The sequence below is a fragment of the Phaethon lepturus genome, unplaced genomic scaffold (genome assembly GCF_000687285.1).
Source record: "Phaethon lepturus isolate BGI_N335 unplaced genomic scaffold, ASM68728v1 scaffold33781, whole genome shotgun sequence".
Lineage (NCBI taxonomy): Eukaryota > Metazoa > Chordata > Aves > Phaethontiformes > Phaethontidae > Phaethon > Phaethon lepturus.
Genome location: NW_010516174.1, coordinates 67541 through 90357, shown reverse-complemented (window position 1 = coordinate 90357; position 22817 = coordinate 67541). Strand labels below are relative to the sequence as shown.

The following is a 22817-nucleotide window of genomic DNA, read 5'->3' as shown; positions in this document are numbered from 1 at the left end:
TTGACAATAAATCCGGGATCGCTTCGGCCCGCATAAACTCGGGCCAGGTAGGTTTACGCTGTTTTTGTCGTGAAAAGTTAAACTTGTTCCTAAACATGCCCCAGTCTTGCCCTTTCCTGCCTGTGAAGAAGTAGGCGTTACCTCACCGGCTGCGGCGAGTTTTATGGCAAGATGTTTTCGCAGCACCTTGTGAGTCTGTGTTTCTCTGTCGTTGCGGCCAGCTTGGCTCCCAGATGGCCAACTCCCTCAACGGCCGGAACCCGCGCAAGGGACGGATCCTGGGCTTCATTGATGCCATTCAGGATGCTGTGGGCCCCCCCAAGCAGGCAGCTGCCGACCGCAGGACTGTGGAGAAGACCTGGAAGCTTATGGACAAAGTGGTGAGTGTCTGTGTACGATCGTGTATACACGCGGTGAAGAATGGGGCTATTTAAGTAGGTACACTTGGGGAAACAGCCTCTTCCTGCAGCTCTGACTGCTGTGCTGCCTGTGCCTCGGGAAGTCAGGGGACTTATGTTTTAGGTTATTTAAGCACCATTTGTCTTCCCCCCTCCCCCCCCCATGGCCTCTGGCTATGTTGTTTTTAATCTTGGTTTGTGGAGGGGAAAACAAATGTGTGTGTTTGCCTTTGGCTATTGTTATTTTCAGATCCTTTAAAATGACTCAAACTTGAAGAGCTGTCCTAACGAAAAGCTGCTTAACTTAGACTTGTAATCACATATTCTCTGTGTTTCGTGTTGGATCACGTTGTTAGTCTGCAAACAAGACGTCTGAAGTATGAAACTTTAGTTAAGCTAATTGTCCTGTGAGACATGCTTGTGATGGCAACACAGATACGTTTTGTGCTTTTAGGAATTTAGGAATGACTGGGGGATGTCACTCTTGTCAGTTTAGTAAACAGATTAACTGTTTTAGCCTAACTTTTCAGTGTGTGTTCTGCATTTTAATGATTAAGTACTTCTACTCTTCATTTTGAAACTAGAAATACACTGTACTGAAACTCGGTTTTCAGGAAGTGGGGGGGTTTGACCATAGTTTTTTAGATCTTGTAGTTCTCTGCACCAGCCTGATACATTTTGTTTAGTATTATACAAAATGACAGCTTGTACGATAACAGATTAGCTAGGAGGCTTCCTTACCAATGTTAGGAACAGTTTGATTATAACACGGGTAACAGTTCAGGAGATGCAGGCGCTGGTTTGCATATGAGGTGATACTTGAGAGTTTCCTCTTGAAACTGCTGGGGAGTGAGGCTACCTGTTAGTCTGGGGTCTGTATGGCAAGAGAGTTACAAGTTTTTAACTCAGTGATTCTTCATGAATTAGTGTAACTGTTTGCTTTGCCTGTAGCTCTTGCAAAATGCAGGTGTTTAACATTTCTTAAAGTTCCTAAGTAGTTACACTGATGTGGTGGAGATCATTTCACATTATATGCCTTGATAAGTGGTAATTTTGAAGTATTTGATCATGTCCGTGTATGCTGTCTTTGATGTTCCAAAAATAGTATCTGTATTTCCACCACAATTTCTGATGATGTTTATAAACTTAAAAACCAGCCTTGATAGAAATGGTTATTATCACAAAGGCTTTGTTGACATTTGCCTGTTAATGATCAGGATGCTCTAAATGGTGAGCATTTTGTAATAAGAACTGCAAGTATAACTATTTGGAAGCAGGAAATCATCTTCAGTAGAAGGAAGTTTTTGGCTTGGAAACCAGGAATCTGGTTTGCCATTGCTGAAATTACATGGGGAATGTATGGCCTAATTTCCCCCTGTGTCAGGCCATTTACAAATCTATATGGTAAGGTTGTCCCCTGATGGGTTTATATATTCATAGTTACCAGAAAATCTTAACCCCACTGCTTGGACTTTTGGATTGCTTTTACTCAGCTCACATAGGCTCACTGTATTTGTCACTATCACAACAAAGCATCAGAACAGCCAGTAAGGCCTGTTCTGTAGAAGTCACTGGAAAGGCTGGACATTACGCTGTGCCTTCTTTTTCATTTTACTGGATAAGTGTCCTCAATTTGGATCTTTAATGTATCCTCTTTAAGCTGCTCTTACTTAATCAAATTTTATTTCCAAATTATATTAAAGTATACCAGACAGGATGATGTCATAGTGTGAGAATGCTGTAGCTTGCTGCTTGAGTTTTTAGCATTTGGTGCTTATAGTGAGAGGATGTGTTTGAGCAAATTTAATACGTTGACAAACAAATTTAAGTCTCTTAGCCTTATGTGGCAGTAGGCACAGGAAGGTCATTTTCTCCTCTGCCTAGATCAAAATCAGGGATTAAAATAAAAAATAGCAACCTGCTCGATCAACCGTTGTTTCAAATCCTGTTTCTGGAGTGTGTCCTACAACTGATTTCTGTAGTGGGTCACGGATCAAATTAATACCTAGTGAAAGTGGTGGGCTCTGCAAAGTCGGTGGGATGCCACCCATGTAAGACTGTGACTTTGAGGACTATTTGCTTGTTGTAATAACAGTCATTATCCTTGCTTATTCTTTAACTATAATAGCTCTGATAACAATCTTTTTTTCTGCAATGAGGTAGCTAAAGTTTTCTCCCATTCTAAAGACGGTAGGGAAGGGGAGAATGGAAACAAAGCAAAGCTATTATCTTGACCAAAGAATGAAAAAAGAGAAGTCTTAAAAAGTAGGGGCAGAGCTCAATAATTTCTGGTATACATTTCTTTCTTTCTTAAAATTGCCGTTCTTTACCTTTCCTTCATTTCTTTCTGTAATTTCCTCCTTTGGCAGATGATAATTTTGGTATGAATTATGTGTTTTCAACACTATGGGAGTAACCAATGCTACAAATACTGCTACTCTATAAGAACTATACTATGAGAGTGGTTTTATGGTATGTGTAAAAGTTCTGGCTACTTAGATACCATGCAAACTTCTCTTTGTAGAATTGGTTGTATGTCATGCTTTCGAATTGTTCAGATTTCATGGTAGTGTTTGTTTTTCATAGGCTGATGCTTCAGCTGTTAAAATAGGCAGAAGGTTGCAGTTCTGTTTAAGTGTCTTCTCTTTAAACTTCTGTTACCAGCTTGAAAAAATCAAGGGTTGTGAAAGAGTTCTTTAGCAGGACAGAATGTTGGGATAGTGCTCCTGGTTAGAGCCCTGTTTGTAAAAGTTATTGGAAGCAATGTCCTTGCAGGGAATAAAAAAAAAAAAGGCTTGTTTTAAGTAATCAGTGAATGTGAATTGTTATCTGTCTGTCTAGCTTATATCTGCATCTTCCTTTTTATACTTGATCCACTGGGATCTGTACTTCTTGAGGTTTACCGGTACGTCTTTTTTTATATGAATTTACAGTGCTAACTGCATTATTAAAGGGGCCTCGGATGTTAACATCAATGTCCAGTTTCCCTGCTGCTTTTCTCAGGGGTAAGCTGTAGCTTTACCATTAAGAACCAAAAATATTTTGTTCAATTCCTTTCCAATGCAAAGGATAATACTCCTTTTATGGATTGGAAGGCTAGTCCTGCTTTCCAGTGCTAGACTGTATAAGCAAGTTGTCCATATATCTCTGAACCTCTAGGAGGAAATTACTGTTTTTAAAACACGATGTGTATTTCAGAAAGTTCATATCCTGTAAATAAAAAAAAAAAATACTATTAACAAATAACTCTTAAGTCTTCCTTTATGCATAAATTACATGGTATTTCTTTGTCTTCTGAGATTCTAAACCTAGTGATTTGAAAACCTAGAAACTAGCCATGTATTATTATTATTATTAGATGATAATGGTTGTTTTGAGAAAAACTTTGGGAGGGAATGCTTATTATGTAAACATTGGAGTATTTAAGATAATTTACTGCTCAGGCTATTTAGAATTGGCAGTACTGTTGTGCACACTTTACTATTGTGGGTTTCAAGCTGATAAAATTGTGACACGTTCTGAACAGAATTTTTTAAAACAGGAATATTTCAGCAACTTTCAGTCACTTTCACTACTCTTATGCATTGGGCCTGAAAGTAATTACGTTTTCTACTGTGAAGATTAACAATATTTTCTAAACTATTTGGACACTGTGTCATGGCCCACCCAGTTGTTTGACTCTGTATAAATGGGGATGGCAATTTGATTTGCTATTTAATAATTACCTAAACGCAAATCAGAGTGTGTCTCCAAAGCTCATACTGTTAACTTAGTAAAAGCTGTATTACCTGTGTAACTTAGTAGTGTGGTTTTCTTTAAATTAACATTTGTCAGCATCCAAGTTTTCAACTGCCTCTAAGGGAGTATACAGGGCACAGTAGTTGAAACTGTGTGTTGCTTATTAATTGCAACATTTTCTATAATTGTTACATTAATGTGCAACCTTCCAAGTCAATTAAATGTCATTGTTCCAGAGAGGATCTAGAAAAGACAATCATCAATCATAACCATGGTATTCTTCAGTGTATTACCTGGTCGAAGTTGATAGGAAGCTTTATGTCCTGCATGCACTGTCGAAAAAGAATAAAAGTTTAAGCAGAGAAAGGGAACCTTTTCTTTTTCTAATCAGAAGAAAGTATAAATGACTCTCCAAAATCAGCTGTCCTTGTGCATATGTAGCCTCAGAATTGTTATTGCTTATTCCTCCAGTATGTGAACATACAGCACCGTTGCAGTGTGGTAGCTGTTGAACAAGCATTTACTGTATTCTCAGCTGAAAAGACTGGGTGATTGATCACATCTACTCGTATTTTGATAAGAAGGCTTCTTTCAGAAAGAACCCTTCTTCTCAGGAAAATAAAATACATCGAATTTAATGTAATTTCTGGCAGGGGGCTTTATGATGAAGGAGCATAATGTTCAGATTTCATCCATTTTCCTGATTAGCCCCTCCCTGATTAAGTTCTTTGAATTCATTGTTGGTAGCATTGTGTGTTGTGATTTTCTGGAGAATTGTTACGGTATGTTACTGCAAGCTACTTTTACACTGTCTGTACTATGTCAGCGTTTTACTTTTTTTTGGTACTTGCACGGCAGAAGGTAAGAGTTCAGTATATGGTTTTGAAGTGTAATTTTGTAAGTGTGCGAGCACTGGTGCTCTGATTGTTCTAGTCCATTCACTGCAGCTGAAAAGTGTTTAGCGGATGTCCTACTCATCAGGTACTTACTCTGTTTTAGCTGTGTTACTTTCCTTGTATTGTCTTTGACTAGCATTAGGTATTTAAACAGATTGTGTTAGGGCTGCTATACTTAAAGTTCTTTTGTCAAATGAGTCCATGGCTTTCAACTTCGTTTGCTTTAAAAAGTGCATAGAAGATACAGTTTTCCGTAAGAAAGTCATTGTCTAAATACAGTAGGCATCCATTACTCTCATCTCTGAAGATGCTGTGAAGTAACACCTTATAATTTATGTCCAACATCTTCAGAAATTTTAGGAGTAGCGGTATTTTTGTTTGTTTGAGGAGGGGGGAGAGGATGAAAGAGGGGGGTGGGTTTTTTCTCCATAGGTACTAGAGTAAGCTTGCCTGGAAGTTCCGGAGTTAATGGTTTCAAAATCTGTTTCTGGCAGATTGGGATAATACCTTAGTTCTTCACAATCAGAATTGCATTTTGTTGGTTTTGTGATTCTAGAGTAAATACTTGGATTTACCCTGAGTGAGGTGGTGAAAGGAGCTTAGCTTTGTCTCAGTTTATCTCAATGAGAGAGACATTTCTTACAAACTTGCTGACTGGCTGCTTTTCATTTTTTGGACTGAATGCTTGCTAAATATATACATGGTTACTTCCAGTCGTAACAATACACAAATCACACAGTGATATGATTCATGTCCGCTCCTGAAGTGTTGGTGAGGGTTGCTTTGTAAAGTGCAATATGGAGGTCTTATTTTTGCTTGGGTTTTTTTGTTGTTGTTTTTTCTTTTGAGTTCTGTTTTCTTTTGAAGAAAGGTGTTTGTGCCACTTCTGGTGCATTGGTAAATCTTTTGCGTCAGCAGATGTCATTTCTTATGGCTTACTTTTAATTGTGAACTGCTGTGGTACGTGTCAGGACATCCTGACTCTGGAAACCATATGGTTCACCAGCCATCTCTTTACAAACTTACTTCCTGTGTACTGAAACCTTGTGTACTTTATAAAGTGAAAAAAGCCTTGTACTCCTTCATCGGATCACTGACTTGAACTAAATGTTAGCATTTTTTCAATGAGAATGTGTACAACTAATGTACTGTAGAAGAATTTTTGTATGACTTTCTTAAAGGCTTGTTCTGGAGTTGAACATTCTAGTAATGTCCTGTATTTATCTCTACAAATTCAGCGGAAGGTGAAGCCTTGTAAACCACGATGACCACAGGATCCTGTTTTGATGCATGTATGACTGTATGTAATGATACTGGACTGAAGAACATCTTTCTAGAACATCTGAAAGAGAAACTAATTCTTCTTTATAACTGGATGTACTTTTTGTATATTTGAATGGACTGACTGTTGAAAACACACCAACCAGCATAAGCACAAGCATAAGATAGACTTCATAACGAGAATTCTTTGATCATGAGATGTAAGTTAGGATAAATAAGCAATTCAAAATGATTGCAGCCTTTTCTGCTTTGTCTGCTCTCATTGATGACTTTTTTCCCTTGAATAAGTATTTCCCCCTTTTCAGCTGTTTTTTTTTCCCTTGTGCTTGTTGCTTCAGAAAGTTGTATATTGGTATCAGTGATACTGATTTGTGCAGTCTTGTAGTTGGCTTTGGGAGAATGTCAGTCTTGTTTCAAGTTTTCACTAAATCAGAAGTCGCAGAGAACAAAAGTTCAGATGCAAAATGTTGATGTTTTTCATAAAGATTTTCACTTCTGTCTTTGGGATTCCAGTTCTTCTAACTCTTCTACAAAAATAAATTCACCTATGTCTCTGCATGGATGATCTTCAGATCTGTCTACACATGTAAAATTATTAGCTCATGTTTCTGAAATCTCCTTAAAGAACTCTAGCTGTCATCTTAACTTTAGTGTGACTAAAAGAAAATGTTTAATCTCCATCATAAGTCTCTCTTGTTAGTTCCTTTCTTGATCTTCTGGGATAGTACCATCATCCTGCCTTCACTTAGACAACTCCTTTGCTTGAACTGCTGTTTAAAAGTTGTGCCTGAATCTTTCAGATTGAGATGTGATTCACAAATATAACCTTCTGCATCAATCCATTCATTCACCTAAAACTCTCATGCAGTTGCTATTTTGTGTATCAGTAAGTTCAGCTTTGCTTTTCTGACCTTGAAAGAATGCCATCATAACCAACCTTAATTCTTTGAGAATGCTGCTGCAGGCATCTCCTGACCCACAAGGTGGACACTGTTGTCCTTTATCCTGATAACTTTCTCTTTATCACATGAAATATAAACAAGTTACTATCAGTTGCAAAGTCTCTTGCTGTCTTTTTCTTGCAGTTGCGGATTGCAGTTCCAGGCTTCATTACCTGATGAAGAGATGACCAAATATCTCTATGCTTTTTTTTTTATTTGTTTGCTTCCAGCTTCTTCCTCAACTTAGGAAGAATTCCTTTATAAGCCACTACATAATTTTAGAGCTTGCCTTGAAACTTTTCTTTGCGTTTTGTATCTAGAAAACTGCTGATGCCCTGAACCACTCTTTAGTATGGTGAATGGTGTTGTGCTCATGTACTCATATTTGCCTGCAGCCACCTGCTGACTTTTTGTTTCCGTAGTAGGAAAATTGTAAATTTCTCTGTGGGAACGCCTTTCTGTTCTACAACACATCAGAAGGGTTCCTGATCCATTACTTGGTCTAGTAGGTGAAAGAATAATAGAAATTACTAAAGTAACAATGGATCAGTGAAACGAGGGGAGCTATTCTAAATGCCATGTTTTAAATGCCGCTTTTGAATGGTGCTAATGTTTCTGTAGCAGTTATGAGGTCACACTATTCTAATGGTGCTAGACTTCTTTTTTTAAAACTTGTTAGTGCTCGACTTTTGTCCACTCTTCTACCTCCACTTTTCTAACTATGACCTCAGTTACCTAAATCTTAATTGCCTGGTGTGTTTTTGTGTGTATGTTTCAGATGGAAAAAACAACTAATGCGTTTGCTTTTCTGTTTGTGGTGTATGAAGGTCTGTTGGTGGCAAGAGTCTTAAGGCAGTGGATTTCTTAATGGTGTAGATCTAGAAATTGAAGGAGAGGTCAGCAATAGCAACATAGCTTTGAGTTTAGAGAGGTCAATGTTAGAGGATGCAAGTTTGTTCCTCCCTGGAAATGCTCAAGACTACACTTTTCTGAAGTTGATTCATTAGTAAGAATAGGAGTCTGCTTTCAGGAGTATTAAGATGTTTTTACAGCCTTGTTAGTTACCTCAAAAGAATGTCGAAGTCACTAATATATAATGTGGCAATATCCAAATGGTACCTATAAAACTTTTATACCACATGGACTTAATTTTTTCGTAAGTATTTGCGTATGTACAGCTGCACACACATGTCTAGAATATGTTTCTCTGCAGTGTTTTAGCTGAGCATGGATAGCTCAATGCAATAGCACTCAAAAACTACCCGCTAGTTTTGATCCCTTTCACTTTCTAGTACAGAACGTTACAGAACAAAATACCAGAAAATTTAGGTAGCTAGGAGATAACCTTCTGTAAGTTCAGGAAACAAACCAGTACCACCTTCTTCCAGAAACATTTCTAATGGAGCCTAGATTCAAATAAAGGTGTTCAATTAATCTGAAACTCATTCTTCTAAGAATACAACAACTTGTTAAGATATAACAACTTTTGTGCTGTTTAGGAGCATGATGATTCCAGGTCCATTCAGATGTTATCTTCGGTTATGACCATGAACTGGAAAACACAGAGTTTATAATGTTTGTTTCCCGGTTTGCAATATCTGTCTGAGAGCAACTTAATTTCTGTCTGTTGTAGCTAATAGCTTTTGCACTACTGGCGACGTTTGGACCATTTTCATATATGTAGAACCCTCAAACTTTTAATTCCTGTAAGTTCTAAGAGGTTATACTGTTGGATACAGAAAAGAGAGCGCCAGCAGATGAAAAGGTAATTTATAGGGTCAGTTCTTAGCAGACATTTAAACATCCATAAGGAAATTAACCTGCAGCAAACAGATCTGTACAAAATCTGCTCTTGGCATTAGTTACATATTGTGTTTTGATAATACACTCCTTAGCATGTATTAGGCAGGCAAAGACATTCTGACTTTAAAAGCAAAACCCCAAACTATGTAAGTAAGCTTGTTTGCTTTTCATAGATGTGATGGGATTAAGTCAAATTTTATGTCCTTTGACACTAGAGACTATGCTGGGGTTTCATGGAATATAAATGAAGTAGGATTGAATTCTTTGTGCCTAGAGGTTAGAGAAGTATGGTTACACCTATTAATTTTAAGATGTCAGATCATTTTTTGCCCCAGCGTATTTCTTGTGTTTTACATTCTCTTTGTTTTTGCTTATAGGTAAGATTGTGCCAAAACCCAAAGCTTCAACTCAAAAACAGCCCACCTTACATACTTGACATTTTACCTGACACTTACCAACATTTGCGACTTATACTGAGCAAATACGATGACAACCAGAAACTTGCACAGCTCAGTGAGAATGAATATTTTAAAATCTACATTGACAGTCTCATGAAAAAGTCAAAACGGGCTATAAGGCTCTTCAAAGAAGGAAAGGAAAGAATGTATGAGGAGCAGTCACAGGACCGGTAAGTGAAATATTTAAATATGAAGTAGATTGTCTGGCCTGTCTGCATTCTTAACAATGTTTGTCTGCAGCTATTGTGTTTTGACATTTTTAATTATTTAAAGAGCAGAAACATTTATTGTTTGGATTCATTGACCCTGCAGGTCAATCAGTAATTTTCTGGATTTGTTCCACTACGTGCTCTTATCTGTCACTTTGTGACCTTTAAAACCAAGTGCATTTCCTTCATAAAACATTCATTTCATTGTAATTACTTGTGCACAGAGCCTTACATATTGTAGCTTTTCCTCTGGCAGAGAGTGACTGTTACTTGGATTGAGTTTGACCTCCCTACCCCAGTTCTTAAAACTGTGGGAACCATGATGGATATGGACTTAGAGCTTTCACAAGTGATGCAATGGAGCAAAACAATGGTCACATTTTTGAGATATTGTGTGATGTTAGCATAAGGTTATGATAATGTTAGTTTGGTGCTGGGAAGCCTTTTCAGAAACCTGATAGATTCCTGATTTGCAGTGGTTCAATTTTAATAACAGGGGTTAATGTCTACTTTATGTGTACTCTTGGTGGTGAGTGAAGAGGTTTTTAGTATTTTATTTTATTACCCAATATTTTAAAAATATTTCAAGAACTCTGTGCAAAATTTACAGTTTTGTTTTGGGAAGGGGTATGGCAGTGTTGTGGCAGTTGGACTCTGTCATGTGTGGTATATCTTAAATCTATTCAGATGAAAGATACGATGCTCTTTCCAGAGTCTGCCCTTTTTAAAGGACATAGTGGGGAATGGGAGATTGAGAGTAAGTGAATGGAGAATTGAATCCCTGCCGTTCTGTCTGCACCTGAGCTCAGAGGCAGGGTTGCAGTATAGTTTTACAGCTGGTGAATGTGTTGGTAGAGCAGTGAAGTGTCTACATTCTTGTAAATGTCACTGCTGTTATGTTTGATTTATACATACGTTCCTTCCGGATCTTTAGCAATGATTATAGCTATTCAGTATACTGTGGTGGTCTCCTGTGCTTGATAGGGAGTCTGAAGCTTGCTTAACATCTAAGGATTTTTTTTTTTTTTTAAAGTATGTAAAGATTGTCCAATTGTGAATACACTTGGAGCAATTTGCCTAAGAGGAGCAAAAGACACAGTTTGAACTGCTTCAGTGATGAGTAAAGATTTTGATGAATGTTTTTTGTGTTTGAATTCATGAGTATGTAACGGAATGTTTTCACTGTAGATGCGTTCTTACCAGAACCCCTGGAAGACTTGCTCAGCACTGAGCCTATGGGTTCTTTTTTTTAATATCGCATTTGTTCTATGTACAGAAGTCATTGTGTTACAAAGGAAATAAGAACTTTTTATAGTAAGGGAAACTTGACATTAATGGTTGCATTATGTAAACAGGTTTTATTTTGACTTCCCTATGTTGTATGAAATCCAGATTTACTTATGGTTTTACTTACAGTTAGCAATAAATTAAAGCCAGTTTCAGTGTCACTTTTTCAAAGTCTGCTATATGCTCTGTACAGTCATTCAAACAGTGTCTTAATAGTTGCCAGGGTTGCTTTCTGCTTTCCAATTACCCACTTCTTTTCCTGCATAAGTGTAACAGTGGTGTTATAAGGGTGTCTTTTGTGAAGCAAACAGTTTTTGAAGAAGGTGCAGTGAGCATATTTACTGTCGTTTATTTGGGCCATTCTTGTCAGATGATGGGAAAGGAGGGGTTTTAAAACACAACACCGTAGTGAAGTGCACTGAATCACAGTAACTACTTCAGGCTCTCTGAATTTGTATTGCAGAAGGTGACAACTATATTATTTTGCCTGATTGGTGGAGTTTGAAGCTTGATGAAAGGAGTACAATAGAAATGTTTCTCCTGTGCTAAAATGTTAGTTGTCTTTCCTATGCAAACTGTGTATGTCGGAATGCTTAAACAAAACAAAAATAAGATAGTGTAAGCATTGTTCTAGCAGTTCATGCCTCATGCCATTAAAGTCTATGTCTTTGTGACTTCAGTGCACCCTCTTTCATGTACTGGTGATTTTTATCTGTATGCGTGTCCTAGTTTAAAGTTGAATGGCGGTATGAAGGCATACTTGTTTGCTAAGCCCTATGACTAGGTACCTGTTTGCTCTGCAGTGCTTCAACATACTTAATCATATTAACTCTTGGTAAGTTAGTAGAAGTTGTTACTGTTTTTAGCTTCTTTGCTTCCAAATACACCTGCATTAGCCTAAATATGTTATTTGTTAATGTTGTAATGCAAATGTAGGAGTGATCATTTATATAAGTGTTTTTGAAGATGTTTCTAAAATGACTGTCAAATCGAAGTGTAGTCAATTTAAAAAAAAAAAAAAAGGCAGGCCAAAAGCCTGTCATGTTGACACCTGAGTTTTTGTGGTTTTCAATCTTAAATTTCTGTTTTGTTTTCTGTTAGTGTCTCTGTGGTTTTTGGATGAAAGTTTGTAACGAAGAAGAGAAACTGGCTGCATTTGGAAGCGTTCTGTATATACAACTGATTGGTATACTTCTAACCTATTAGGGTTATTAAATAATCTTTTAACTTTTATAGTGATGGTACATTTAGGAACAAGTGGCAATATACACGTGATGTTATTTGCCTGATGACACCAAAATTACTCTATTGTGAAGAATTTGTCATGAATTTTAGTTCTCAAAGATCCTGTGGGTGAAACAAGATAGTGTGCCAGTCAGATTATGTACAAATGGCTAAAACAAAAGCTTACATTGTGATGGTGTTGCGCTTCTATCCTGTGTTACATGTCAAACCTATGATATCCATTTAAGAGTAGGTAGTGCTGTCATTCTGTACTCTGTGGCATGAGTCTTGCTAAGCAGAGAAAGTATGGCTTACAAGTGTGTTTACTGTATATGAACTGTGTTTACCTTCTTGGTATGGTGTCTAGTATAAAATTATGTCCTCTCATAGTCTACTTGCTTAATGAAGTAAGAGATGAGGTTCAATAAATTCTGTAAACTGTACTAGGTACAGGCTGCACAGAAATTTTTCTCTGTATGAAATAATTTAAAGATTTTTTTTTTATCACAGATTTTACTTTTTAAAGGTTATTAACACAGGCTTACTAAAATTACTGGTTCAGGTACCAATAATACCTGTCTGTGGTTCAGGTATCCCCACTGCTTAAAAGGCATTCTGTGTTTTTGAGGGTCTGAGTTGGGTGTTTTTTGTGTGTGCTTTTTTGTTTCTGTGTTTTTCTTTCTTCCCTTTGTTGTTTATTGGAAAGGAGAATAAAGCTGGGAGGCATCATTTCCATGAAGCCCAAACCTCCTTTGTCTTGCTGCATTCCAGAATTATGCATCCAGGAAAAAAAAACAACACTGTCGGCTGTCGGTTTTTTCAGACAAATATGTTAGCCAGGTATAGAAATCAAGCACGTAAGTTACAAGAATAAGAATAGAGGAGGAATAAAGTGGCAACAGGGAGATTACATTTGGATTCATTGAAGATGCTGGACATGGTCTTCATGGCTAACACAACCATTTCTTAGTAATGAAGACAAGTGTAAGCTTTCCTGTGCTTATTTGTAAGTCACATCCTTGGAAGGATATGTCTTGAGACGGAAATTGTTTGTTGTTTGTTTTAATATTGCCTGCCTTCTGCTATATATACTGTTTATATGAGGAGAAGAGGAAAAGTATAAAACCAGGCTGTATACTTATTTTTGATAATCTCTTAAATGCTGCTTAGTTCAGCCAAAATTATTTGGCTACTTAATTTTAAGCGACATTGCGGAAGTGGAAGATAAGATGAAAGATGGATATTTCTTAAGTAGTGTACAGATGAAGATGGCAAGAGCAGAAGAGCTGAGGTTTGGGGCGGCTGTAGAAAGAGGTGTGCATGTAGGGAAAAGTCAAGGAAGTCCTTCAAGATGATCTCAAAACCACTCCTATTCCTGTATAGAAGGTCTCGCTGAATTCTCTTGCACCTTTAATGTCTTGGTTCAAATTGCATGCTTCTAGATTTTACAGCTTGCTTAACTATTTTGTTAGTGCAGAATTCTTATACTCTCTAAGTCTCCTACGGAGGTCTTACACCTGTGGTTCACATGATAGATCACGTTCTCCTTTGTTACTGTTCATGTTGGTTAGTGAATTTATGAAGTATTCCATTTCCCTTCCTTTAGTCTGTGTTGACAACTAAGATCAGTTAAGGTTCTTGAATCAAGTCCCTGAACTCACACATCAAAGTACACTTCATTCTTGGTAAAGACCTTTCCACTGCTGAAATTTCTAGCCTGCTCCCTCCTTATTCTAGAAATATGGGCTTGATAAGAAGTTACACAGGTAAGCATGTGGATCAACTTTTCAGTTATGTCAGCTGCAATGCAATAACAGCCATTTGTGTACTTCTGTCCTGTGGTGAGTTAGGTAGCTTACCTACTACTTTGAATTACCTCATCTCATACCACAAACTTGCTGTTTTGTTTACAGGAAGTTAGGAAGTTTATAACTTAGCTAGCCTTGTAACTTGTTTGTGTTTCCAGACAGAGGAGAGAAGGGTCAGGAAGAGTATATTTTTAATTCAGGATGATTCTGTTTCGATGAGTTAAGATTGTTTTGGCTGATGGTTTTCTTGTTTGACATGTAGAATGTACAGATTCAGAAGAGGATGTTAATGGCTCTTTTCATAGAGGGAGTTTTGGCTATTGATTAATACCTAAATATAGGTAACTCAGTAATTTTTGGATAGTAAAGGTGGCAACCTTCACCAAAGTGGATTGGATTGTGAGCTTGTGATGAAAGTTACCAGCTCCTTAGGATCCTGTGAATTGTCCTGTTTTCCAAGGATATTATGTAGTTTTCGGTGTTCACTAAATTCTGAGTTGAACAGGTAGGCTACAGATACCAATAATCTGTACAGATCAATACATGATCTGTAAACTTCTATGCTTAAGCTATGTCAGCATGTTTCAGGGATCAAATATATTGACTGCTTTATTCTAATCTTGCTGAAGTTGAGGCAAAATAACTAGTATTTGTCCTTTCCTTTCTTGTATTTATTTACCTGTATTTTTAGGTGCTTCCTTCACTAGGTTTTTAGAAAAAGAAGTTGCCTTACTCTGCTTGAAAGGCTTCTAGAGTGTTGACTCATAGCTTGAACTCCTGTGCTGCCCCTAGGAAAAAACAGGGCACTTTCAATGTATAACCTATAATATGGTAATTGGGAATGGAACTTGGCTACAATAAATAACCTCTAATAAAGATGCTTCTTCTAAGGAAAAGAGAGTGTATGACTAATTGGATAGGCTTGCATAAGAGAAAGAAATGCAATGAGGTGGGTTTTTGGTTGTGTGGGTTTTTTTTTTTTTTTGAAGCTTTTATGTTATGGTGAGAATTTGCACCCTCTTCTCCCCTCCCTGTTACTTAATCCCTAAGATGTTATTTAGATGTGATGTAAAACCAGATGTGAACCAAAACAGCTTTAAGAAATCCTTTGGTGTACCTGAAACACTTAAGTAATTGAGCTTTAGTGCAAATTTTGTGAAGCACAAGCCATTTGCTATTTTTGGTTTTAGTCTAAATTAAACAAGGTATGTTACACAAACACACCTTTCAGACAAAGAGACTCTTGTTGCAGGGGGCAGGTGAGAACATGTGGAGGTTACAAATGGTAGGGGAGTGTTATCGCAGCTTGTTCTCAATATAAATGCAAACAGGCTGTGTGACTGCAGTTGTAAGGCAATATTTAAATTTTTAGATGCTTTTGATCATATTCATGACTTGGGGGAGGGTATTATGAAATGAGAACAAAGGGGGTATTAGTACCAAAATAACTTAAAGGCAACTATTTATTCAGATTGCAGAGGAAGACAAGGATTTTAAAACCACAGAAGATCCCAAAAGAAAAAATAACCCGTTGTAAATTCTTGTGATTGTTTTAGATCCTTGATTCACATCTAGTTGGGTAGAAGAGGGGTAATATGTGCTCTTTGTCTTTTACTTTTTACTCTTATAAAATGAGGCAGCATTTTCTGTGTTAGTGTAAGGTCTCTTTCAAATACTTTCTTACAAATAATGTGGTGTTGACAGTCACATCTAAGCAGAGTTCAGCTGGTTGTGAGGGGGTATATACACAGTCTGATGTCTTCCTTGTTGCACTTTGTAGAGTTCAGCTGGTTGTGAGGGGGTATATACAGTCTGATGTCTTCCTTGTTGCACTTTGCATAATAATTTGTACTTGTGAAAAGTGTATATGATAATGTCGCCAAATTAAGAAGCTCTAACATTTATGCCCACTTTGTGCAGGTGCGAATGTTCTCAAAAAGCATTAGGTTATGGGGGAGCAGTCCTCAAGACTTTACATGTATTGTATGTTAATTTCCTTAGTGAGAAAGCTAGTAACAGTTCTACTACTAGGATTATACACTGAAACTGATGCAATGTCTATGCTAATATAGTACTCTGCTGTTCCATTTCAGTTTCAGAAGGCAATATAGGATGACAAAATGGGCTAGGAATAACAGGTGCTTTTCTGAAAACAAGCTTTTTTTTCTCTTGGTCAGAGAGGTCTGGAAGTATTCTACCTGATTTGGCATTGATGATACTAGTACACGTTTCTGCTTTGGAACAGCTCAATTTCTCACACCCCTTCACCATACTTGTCTGCATGGTCTCTACAGGGAACGGCTGTGCTTGTGGAGGCAGGCCATGGTTGCTAACTATAAATAGAGCTATGTTCTTAGGTGTGATAAAGCCCAGCTGATCATATCAAGATAGCAACCTTAGATCTTCTTGAAGAACAGACAGCACTGACTCCTGAATTTACTGTGTAGAAAGTAAGGTTCCTGTAATGAACCTGAAGGGATCTTTCATCGTTCACTTTTCAGTGTGTGGTTGATTATTAGAAAATTTGGTCTTTGCTTCTCTATGTCAGAAGTATTCTATATTCAGCAATTAGGTATTTGTTTCATGGTGCCTCAACACTAGCCTTGTGATGGCATCTAGTTACCGTGCAAGAAGCAGCACAGAGAAAGCTTATAAAAAATGTGTCCATTTTTATGGAATGTATGACTAAATGTATAAGCATATCTAACTTTATTTTCAGGTTATAAAAATAAATGGTTTCCTTTCCCTAATGTTCTGTGGCGTTGTTTTTCATTAAAAATTAGAAACATGAAAGAATAAAAATCTGCTTTTACTCTATAGAGAAATGAAAAGAAAGTTAAGAATAATAACTTTCAAGTGGTACACTTGCTGTTTAGTTAATAGAAGCTCTTTTGCTTGTCTTTGATGAAAGTAAAGTAAAGCCAGTTTATAAAAACAGACACGCTGAAGTGATAATCCTTTTATCCAAAGAATGCTTGATCAAAAATCAGGCTAGAAGACATGCTTGCTATGTATCTAAGCCTATAGTAAAGAAGGTTTCTTTAACTTATACAAAATAGGAAATAACCTTCATCTGAAAAGGGGTGAAATTACACGTTTTGATTAACACAGTTGAAGCTTAACTGAGTTCAGAACAAAAGAGACAGAATGAGATGTTGACGGAGATGATAATGGATGGAAATACTAGTTCCATTCCTTGATATGTAAAGTGCAAGAAAGAGAGAGTACTTTGATAATTTAATGATTTTTTTAAATTGTTTTGTAATCATTTGACATACATAAGCTTCTCTTCGTCCTATTCTCTTCTTTGCTTCAATGTTAAGTGAATTTACTTTAGTCATCTTAAAGCACAAAAGAGTTAGCATAGTTATTTAGTAAGTTGCATTCAGAGGTTTTTTTTGCTTCGGGTTTTATCGGTGACTGCACATTCTCAAGTTAACTTTGTCTTTACAGCTTATCCAATAATACTATGCATGCTCTAGAGTGAGGTGAAGCTTTAATATTATTAATTGATGTTGAAGGAACAAGGTTTACTAGTTCAAAAAGCAGGTTTGCTGCTGTCCACACAGAGCAGTTTTGCTACTGGTAAGATTAGTATATTGGCTTCTTTCTTTCTTTCGTAAAGAACGTGGGTGAACAAATAATTATGTTAGTTCATTTCGATAATAGTTGGTCCTAATAATTATGACTTCATTGTTTTTGTGGTACATCTGATGTAAAGGTAGATTTAACTGTTATTTCTTCCTGATGTGATATAACACAGTAAACTAAGGGGGGCACATGAAAGTAGCACATATGTAAGAAACAAGCATTTTTTTGATATATAATGAAAGATTATAATCTGTGGTAACACATTGATTCAGCAAAATTTAATTTCTGTGTGGGTAAGGTTGTTGTGGTCTCTCTAAAAGGATCTCTTATAAGGGGACTTCCATTTTTTTTTTTTTACTCTTGAATGGTCAGACAGTGCAGATGTAATTTCAGCATAATATCTGATGCATTGTATGTATCAGGACTCCATTGTGAACCTGCACGGCCCACCTGATGAGATAGTCTTTTACTAGCTGATCTTTGGCAAGTTCTGTGAATGTACAGTGGGAGAAAAATGTTGGGAAAAGTAAATAAATCTAATTACAGTTTTTCCCTCTGTTTGATAGCGTTGTGGGAGAGTTCACAAAACAACGTCTCCCTTTCCCCTAAGATAAAATAGTGAAACTATATGGCTTTGAGATTTGAAATAACAATAAATAGGAAAATGATTCCTATCTTCTGTTGCAAAAATGCATATAAAGATTACCTTATCTATTGCACAATTCTTACATGAAGCTGCCACCAGTAATAGTTAGAGCCTTAATTTGTTTTGTCATACTGAACAGATTGGTATCAAGAAAGAAAATCCACAACCATATCTCATTTTAAATATTAGCCCCCATTGTGCATCTACCTTGCATAATGGAAATATATCTCCTGATAGGAAGAAATACTGAGTTATAAGGTATGGAAGTCTTATCAGCTCCTGGTGAATTGCTGCCTCTCCTTCTCTTGAGCTCAAAGCCAATGTATTGCACAGTATCTGTTTATATTGACATGACTGAGAGTGGAGAATATCTAGATTCCCTCAGAAAATACTTGGCATATTGCAGGATTAGATTAGACCCTGGGTACTGGTGGCAGAAAGAAAACGCTCCATGGACTTGCTTATAAGTGGGTAAAATTGTCTCTTGCAGAGCCTCATTAGTTATAGGCAGGATCCAGTGTTGGGTTTTTTTTTCCTAGTATTGACTAACTTGTTCAAAGAACTGAAACCTACATACTTGCTAGAAAATTTGTGCTCACTCCCCAGCTTGCATAGAGGACTATTCTGTAACAAATTCTAGTTTTGCTTAGACTAGGAAGCAAGAAACATTTTAATAAGCTTAATTTGTTTCTTTTTTTGTGTGCCAGGCCTTAGTGGTATCCTAAAGGTTTTTGCTAACCACTTTATTTGTCCTGAAAAAAACTCCAAATACCTTTGTTAGCTCTATATCAGAAATATTATTGCCTTTTTAAGAGGAGATAAGTTCATTTTTTTAGTTACCGCTCTTAAAATAGCACATTTTGGGCAATACTGTATTGTTTAAAAAATGACTGCATGAGAAAAAATTTGCTTCTCTTGTAACAACTTAAAGGGCATTAATGCAAGACAGGCAAACTTACTAGCATCTGTTTTCAAACTGTTTCAATGGAAAATGGTCCTTAGCCAACAGAATATTCTGTGAACTCATCTCAGTTGGTTCTGAGTCATGAACGTCTCTTCATGGGAAGTATGAAATGCAGGGCCAGTAATAAAACATCTTGTACCTAAGAACATTTGTAAGAACAATACTTAATTGTTTTTGGTTTTTTGTTTGTTTTTTTTTTTTAAAGCAGTGTTATTTGGTGAGACCTTGCAGGTGTATATCCAGGACCAGACCTTTAATTCTACCTACTCTTTAGTGGAAAGTATGTAAAGATGAAGAGAAGCACCTTCAGATTTTTGCATGTCAAGATTTTAAACAGGTTTATGGGGCTACAGAGGATTAGTCATTACATAACTTTAAAAAATGAAATTACGGTATTACTAGATTACTTTATTTAGGGTTTAATATAAAACTCGTGGCACACTTATTTTTGGAGAACACTTAGTTTTGACAGAAGAAAAATCAACAATTTCTTTAAGCTTAAAATTGTAAGTTTCAGCAAATATGGTACACACACTTTCCATCAGTATGCTTAGAGTAGGGCTGTGTAAGTTGTATTTAGTACTTTATAAATGTCATGCATGTTTAAGGAAGATACAATGCAACAAATAGACCCTGAAAACATTTTTGTTTGTTATTGTTGTTCAAATGTACAACCTGTTGTGAAAATTCTGAAGTGGATGTTGATGTCACAAACCTTGAGCCTGTGTTCTGAATATTTTTATCATTAAAAGTGATGACAATCTCTGATAAGAACATCTGCTTGCCTAATATACTAGCAATAAAAAAGATGTCTATTTTATAACTTCGCTTGTTTTTATCTTTTTTTATTTCCAAGTAATTGTTTTTTAAATACTAGAAAAAAAAGCCTAGTGTTTTTATAATGAAATATTGTCCTGACTTTCAGCTCTGAAACACAAAAATATGAAAAGTACATATTCAGTTGCTAGGTCATCTTGATAATGCTGAGTAGGTCGTAATTAACGGGCCATATTGGTATTTTCATTAGAACAGAGCATCTGGACCCCTATGCTTTATTTGTAGTTAGGTTACTTTTTACTGGTTACCTCAATCATCGTAGCTAATTTATGTCTGTTAAGTATTATGCCATTTAATTCACAGTGCAGCACTTTTGGCTTTTCGTAGAATAAAGAGTAGAGTTCTATGCTTTTTCGTAGCAGAGTAATGGTGGATGACAGGAGTGCTGATAAAGGTTTGTGTCTGTTCTAACTTTGTATGAATTTTTAATCCACTTCATAACTGCATCTTACTGACAACTCATTCCCAGTGGCCAATGCTTCAGTGTTTTTACAACTTAATGATACATGTTCTGTGCTGCAATTGAGAAAATACAGAAAATGTGGCATATATAGCCAATTTTCTTTGTCTAGCTGAGGAAGTCATATGTCAGCAGGCTGAAATCCTCTCTCCCTCTGCTCTTTAAATGTACTACTTTAGGATGGCAGACTGGAAGACTGTATTGTTTTATTTTGTTCAGAATTCTGCATATCCTTTTTACTCTGTAATTCATGGCTGTAGCAAATACACAAAGATTCAAAGCAAAAAAAAAAAAGTACGTAACATCCTGTTCATGTGTTTCCTTTTACTGTTAATCCCCATAATTAATGCCCTATGAGGAATGGGGCTCTAATTGCTTCCAGAGTACAGTAATGTAAAAAGATGGTGCTCGTCTGGGGGGTGTTCAGCAGTATGGAGCACTGGTGAACCACTTGGTACGCGGCTGTCCTCCAGTCTATGCATAGGTGGTTTCATTAACTACACGCATATCTGTCTGACAGGCTGGTACCTTGCCTTATGAAGTTGTCTTAAGTACCACTGAGAAAGAGTAGTTTGTTTTCTCTCAATTGTTCCACTTTTCATTGGGAGGGAGAAAAAAATGGGGGAGAGAAGCTGTTCTGTGAGGGTGAGGATCACGAGTTCTGGCAGTCACTTTGAAATAATCTTTAATGAAGCCCGGTGCCAGGAAGAGACACGTTTGAACACCTCAGAGGTTTTTAGGGGCTTAAAGGAAATGTCCATACAAAATGCTCTTCTGAAAGGACTAAGGGTTTTAAAGAGTTTTCATTTGTTTGTGCTGTATGAATTTAGCATTACTAATGCTAAACTGTAATGGGCAACATAAAAGGTAAATGTAGTTTGTCAGGATATTAAAATATATTTTTAAGTGGACTTAGAGGATGGACTCTGGGATATTTGTTTTAAAAATCAGTCCTTTATTAAATCTGTGACTTCTGGGAATGCAGTTTGTTCTTGGAGTGGATGACTGAAAGGAGTTTTGACATAAATGCTTTCTCGAAACCTATAAACCCAGACAGCTACTGGAAAGGTAATAGCTAGGGAAGAAATAAATGGCTAAAATATTCGATAAATAAATTAGCTTATGTTTACTCAACACAAACAAAGCAACAAATGGAAACACCCACCTCGTAGTATCTGTCATAACATGGTAAAAGTATCTAGTGGCTAAATCCTTCCAATATAATGGAACAGAAGAATCATATCTGTTACAGCAGTTTGATGCCAAATTTATGAACAGCTGTCAGGAAGAAAAGAAGTGTAAATGTACTATTCCTCTGTTCATTTGCACTTGTTTTTCAGGTAATCCTCTACTCTGCAGCAAGTCTTTCCAAGGCAATCTTTTCCTTGGGTAGTTATTTCTTCATACTTGTTTTAAGCCTGTTAGGGAGTTCTGACTGTTTTATGCTTGATTTGCATAAAAGCTGGGGGGACACACAACAATGACAAGTAAGCCTTAGAGTGAAATCAACTGACGGCTGTGAAGACATTGTTTAAGTTGTGGGTATCCATTGGAGGTGGTGTTTAAGATACCTGTCATACCCTTCTGTACACAGTTCCATAAATGCCAGCCATTTGCTGTATAAAAGGGGCAGAATATTTGTCACTGGAACCTTGTGTATGGGTTAGTGTTGCCAAGAGAAAAAACATACAATTTCTCAAAGGCCATGTCATGTCGTACTTTACCCTGTACATCTGTGCCTGGAAGCTCCTACAGCTTTCTTGTCTGGTGGCTTTTTTGTTTGTTTTTGTTTTTAAAAGCTTAGCTAAGATAAGAATCTGGTGTGAAAGAAAATGGAAGGGTAATGCTGATTTTTAGTACAACTCCCATGTAGTCTTCCTGGATTTTCAGTTTGCTCTATGTAGCAGCAGATGGTCCATCTATTGTTTCATTATTCTTCTGGGAGTCTGACCTCTATCGTGGGTGTATGCTTTAGCAAAAAAAGGACAACTAAAATAAGTCTAAAATAAGTTTTCTAATGGAAGCAACTCAATTTATTAAACTGTGTTGATGACCTCAGAATTCTAGCTCCTAAGATTTGTTTTTATTTAAATGCTTAATAGTGTATCTAAGTTCTGTCAGCAAGGTTTTTTTTTTTGTTGAAGTATCAAGGTTAGTCTTGATTCAAAAGGATTGTTCACTGTCATAGAATCATAAGCACTATTTTGTGAAATGGCATAATTTTACCATATGCCTTGAGTTTCATCTGAGATATTATGAATAAGCAGGATGAGTGC

At 36.7% G+C, this 22817-nt stretch overlaps 1 protein-coding gene across 1 annotated transcript in view; it reads left to right on the top strand.

Annotated features, from left to right (window-relative positions):
* Positions 1–233: 233 nt before the first annotated feature.
* LOC104627656 (E3 ubiquitin-protein ligase CBL-B-like) overlaps positions 234–22817 on the top strand; it is a gene marked incomplete at its 3' end in the record, with an annotated part of 87080 nt that continues 64496 nt past the window's right edge. Inside the window, 2 exon segments of the mRNA XM_010295986.1 lie at positions 234–380; positions 9435–9685. Coding sequence (XP_010294288.1) covers positions 234–380; positions 9435–9685 — 398 coding nt within the window.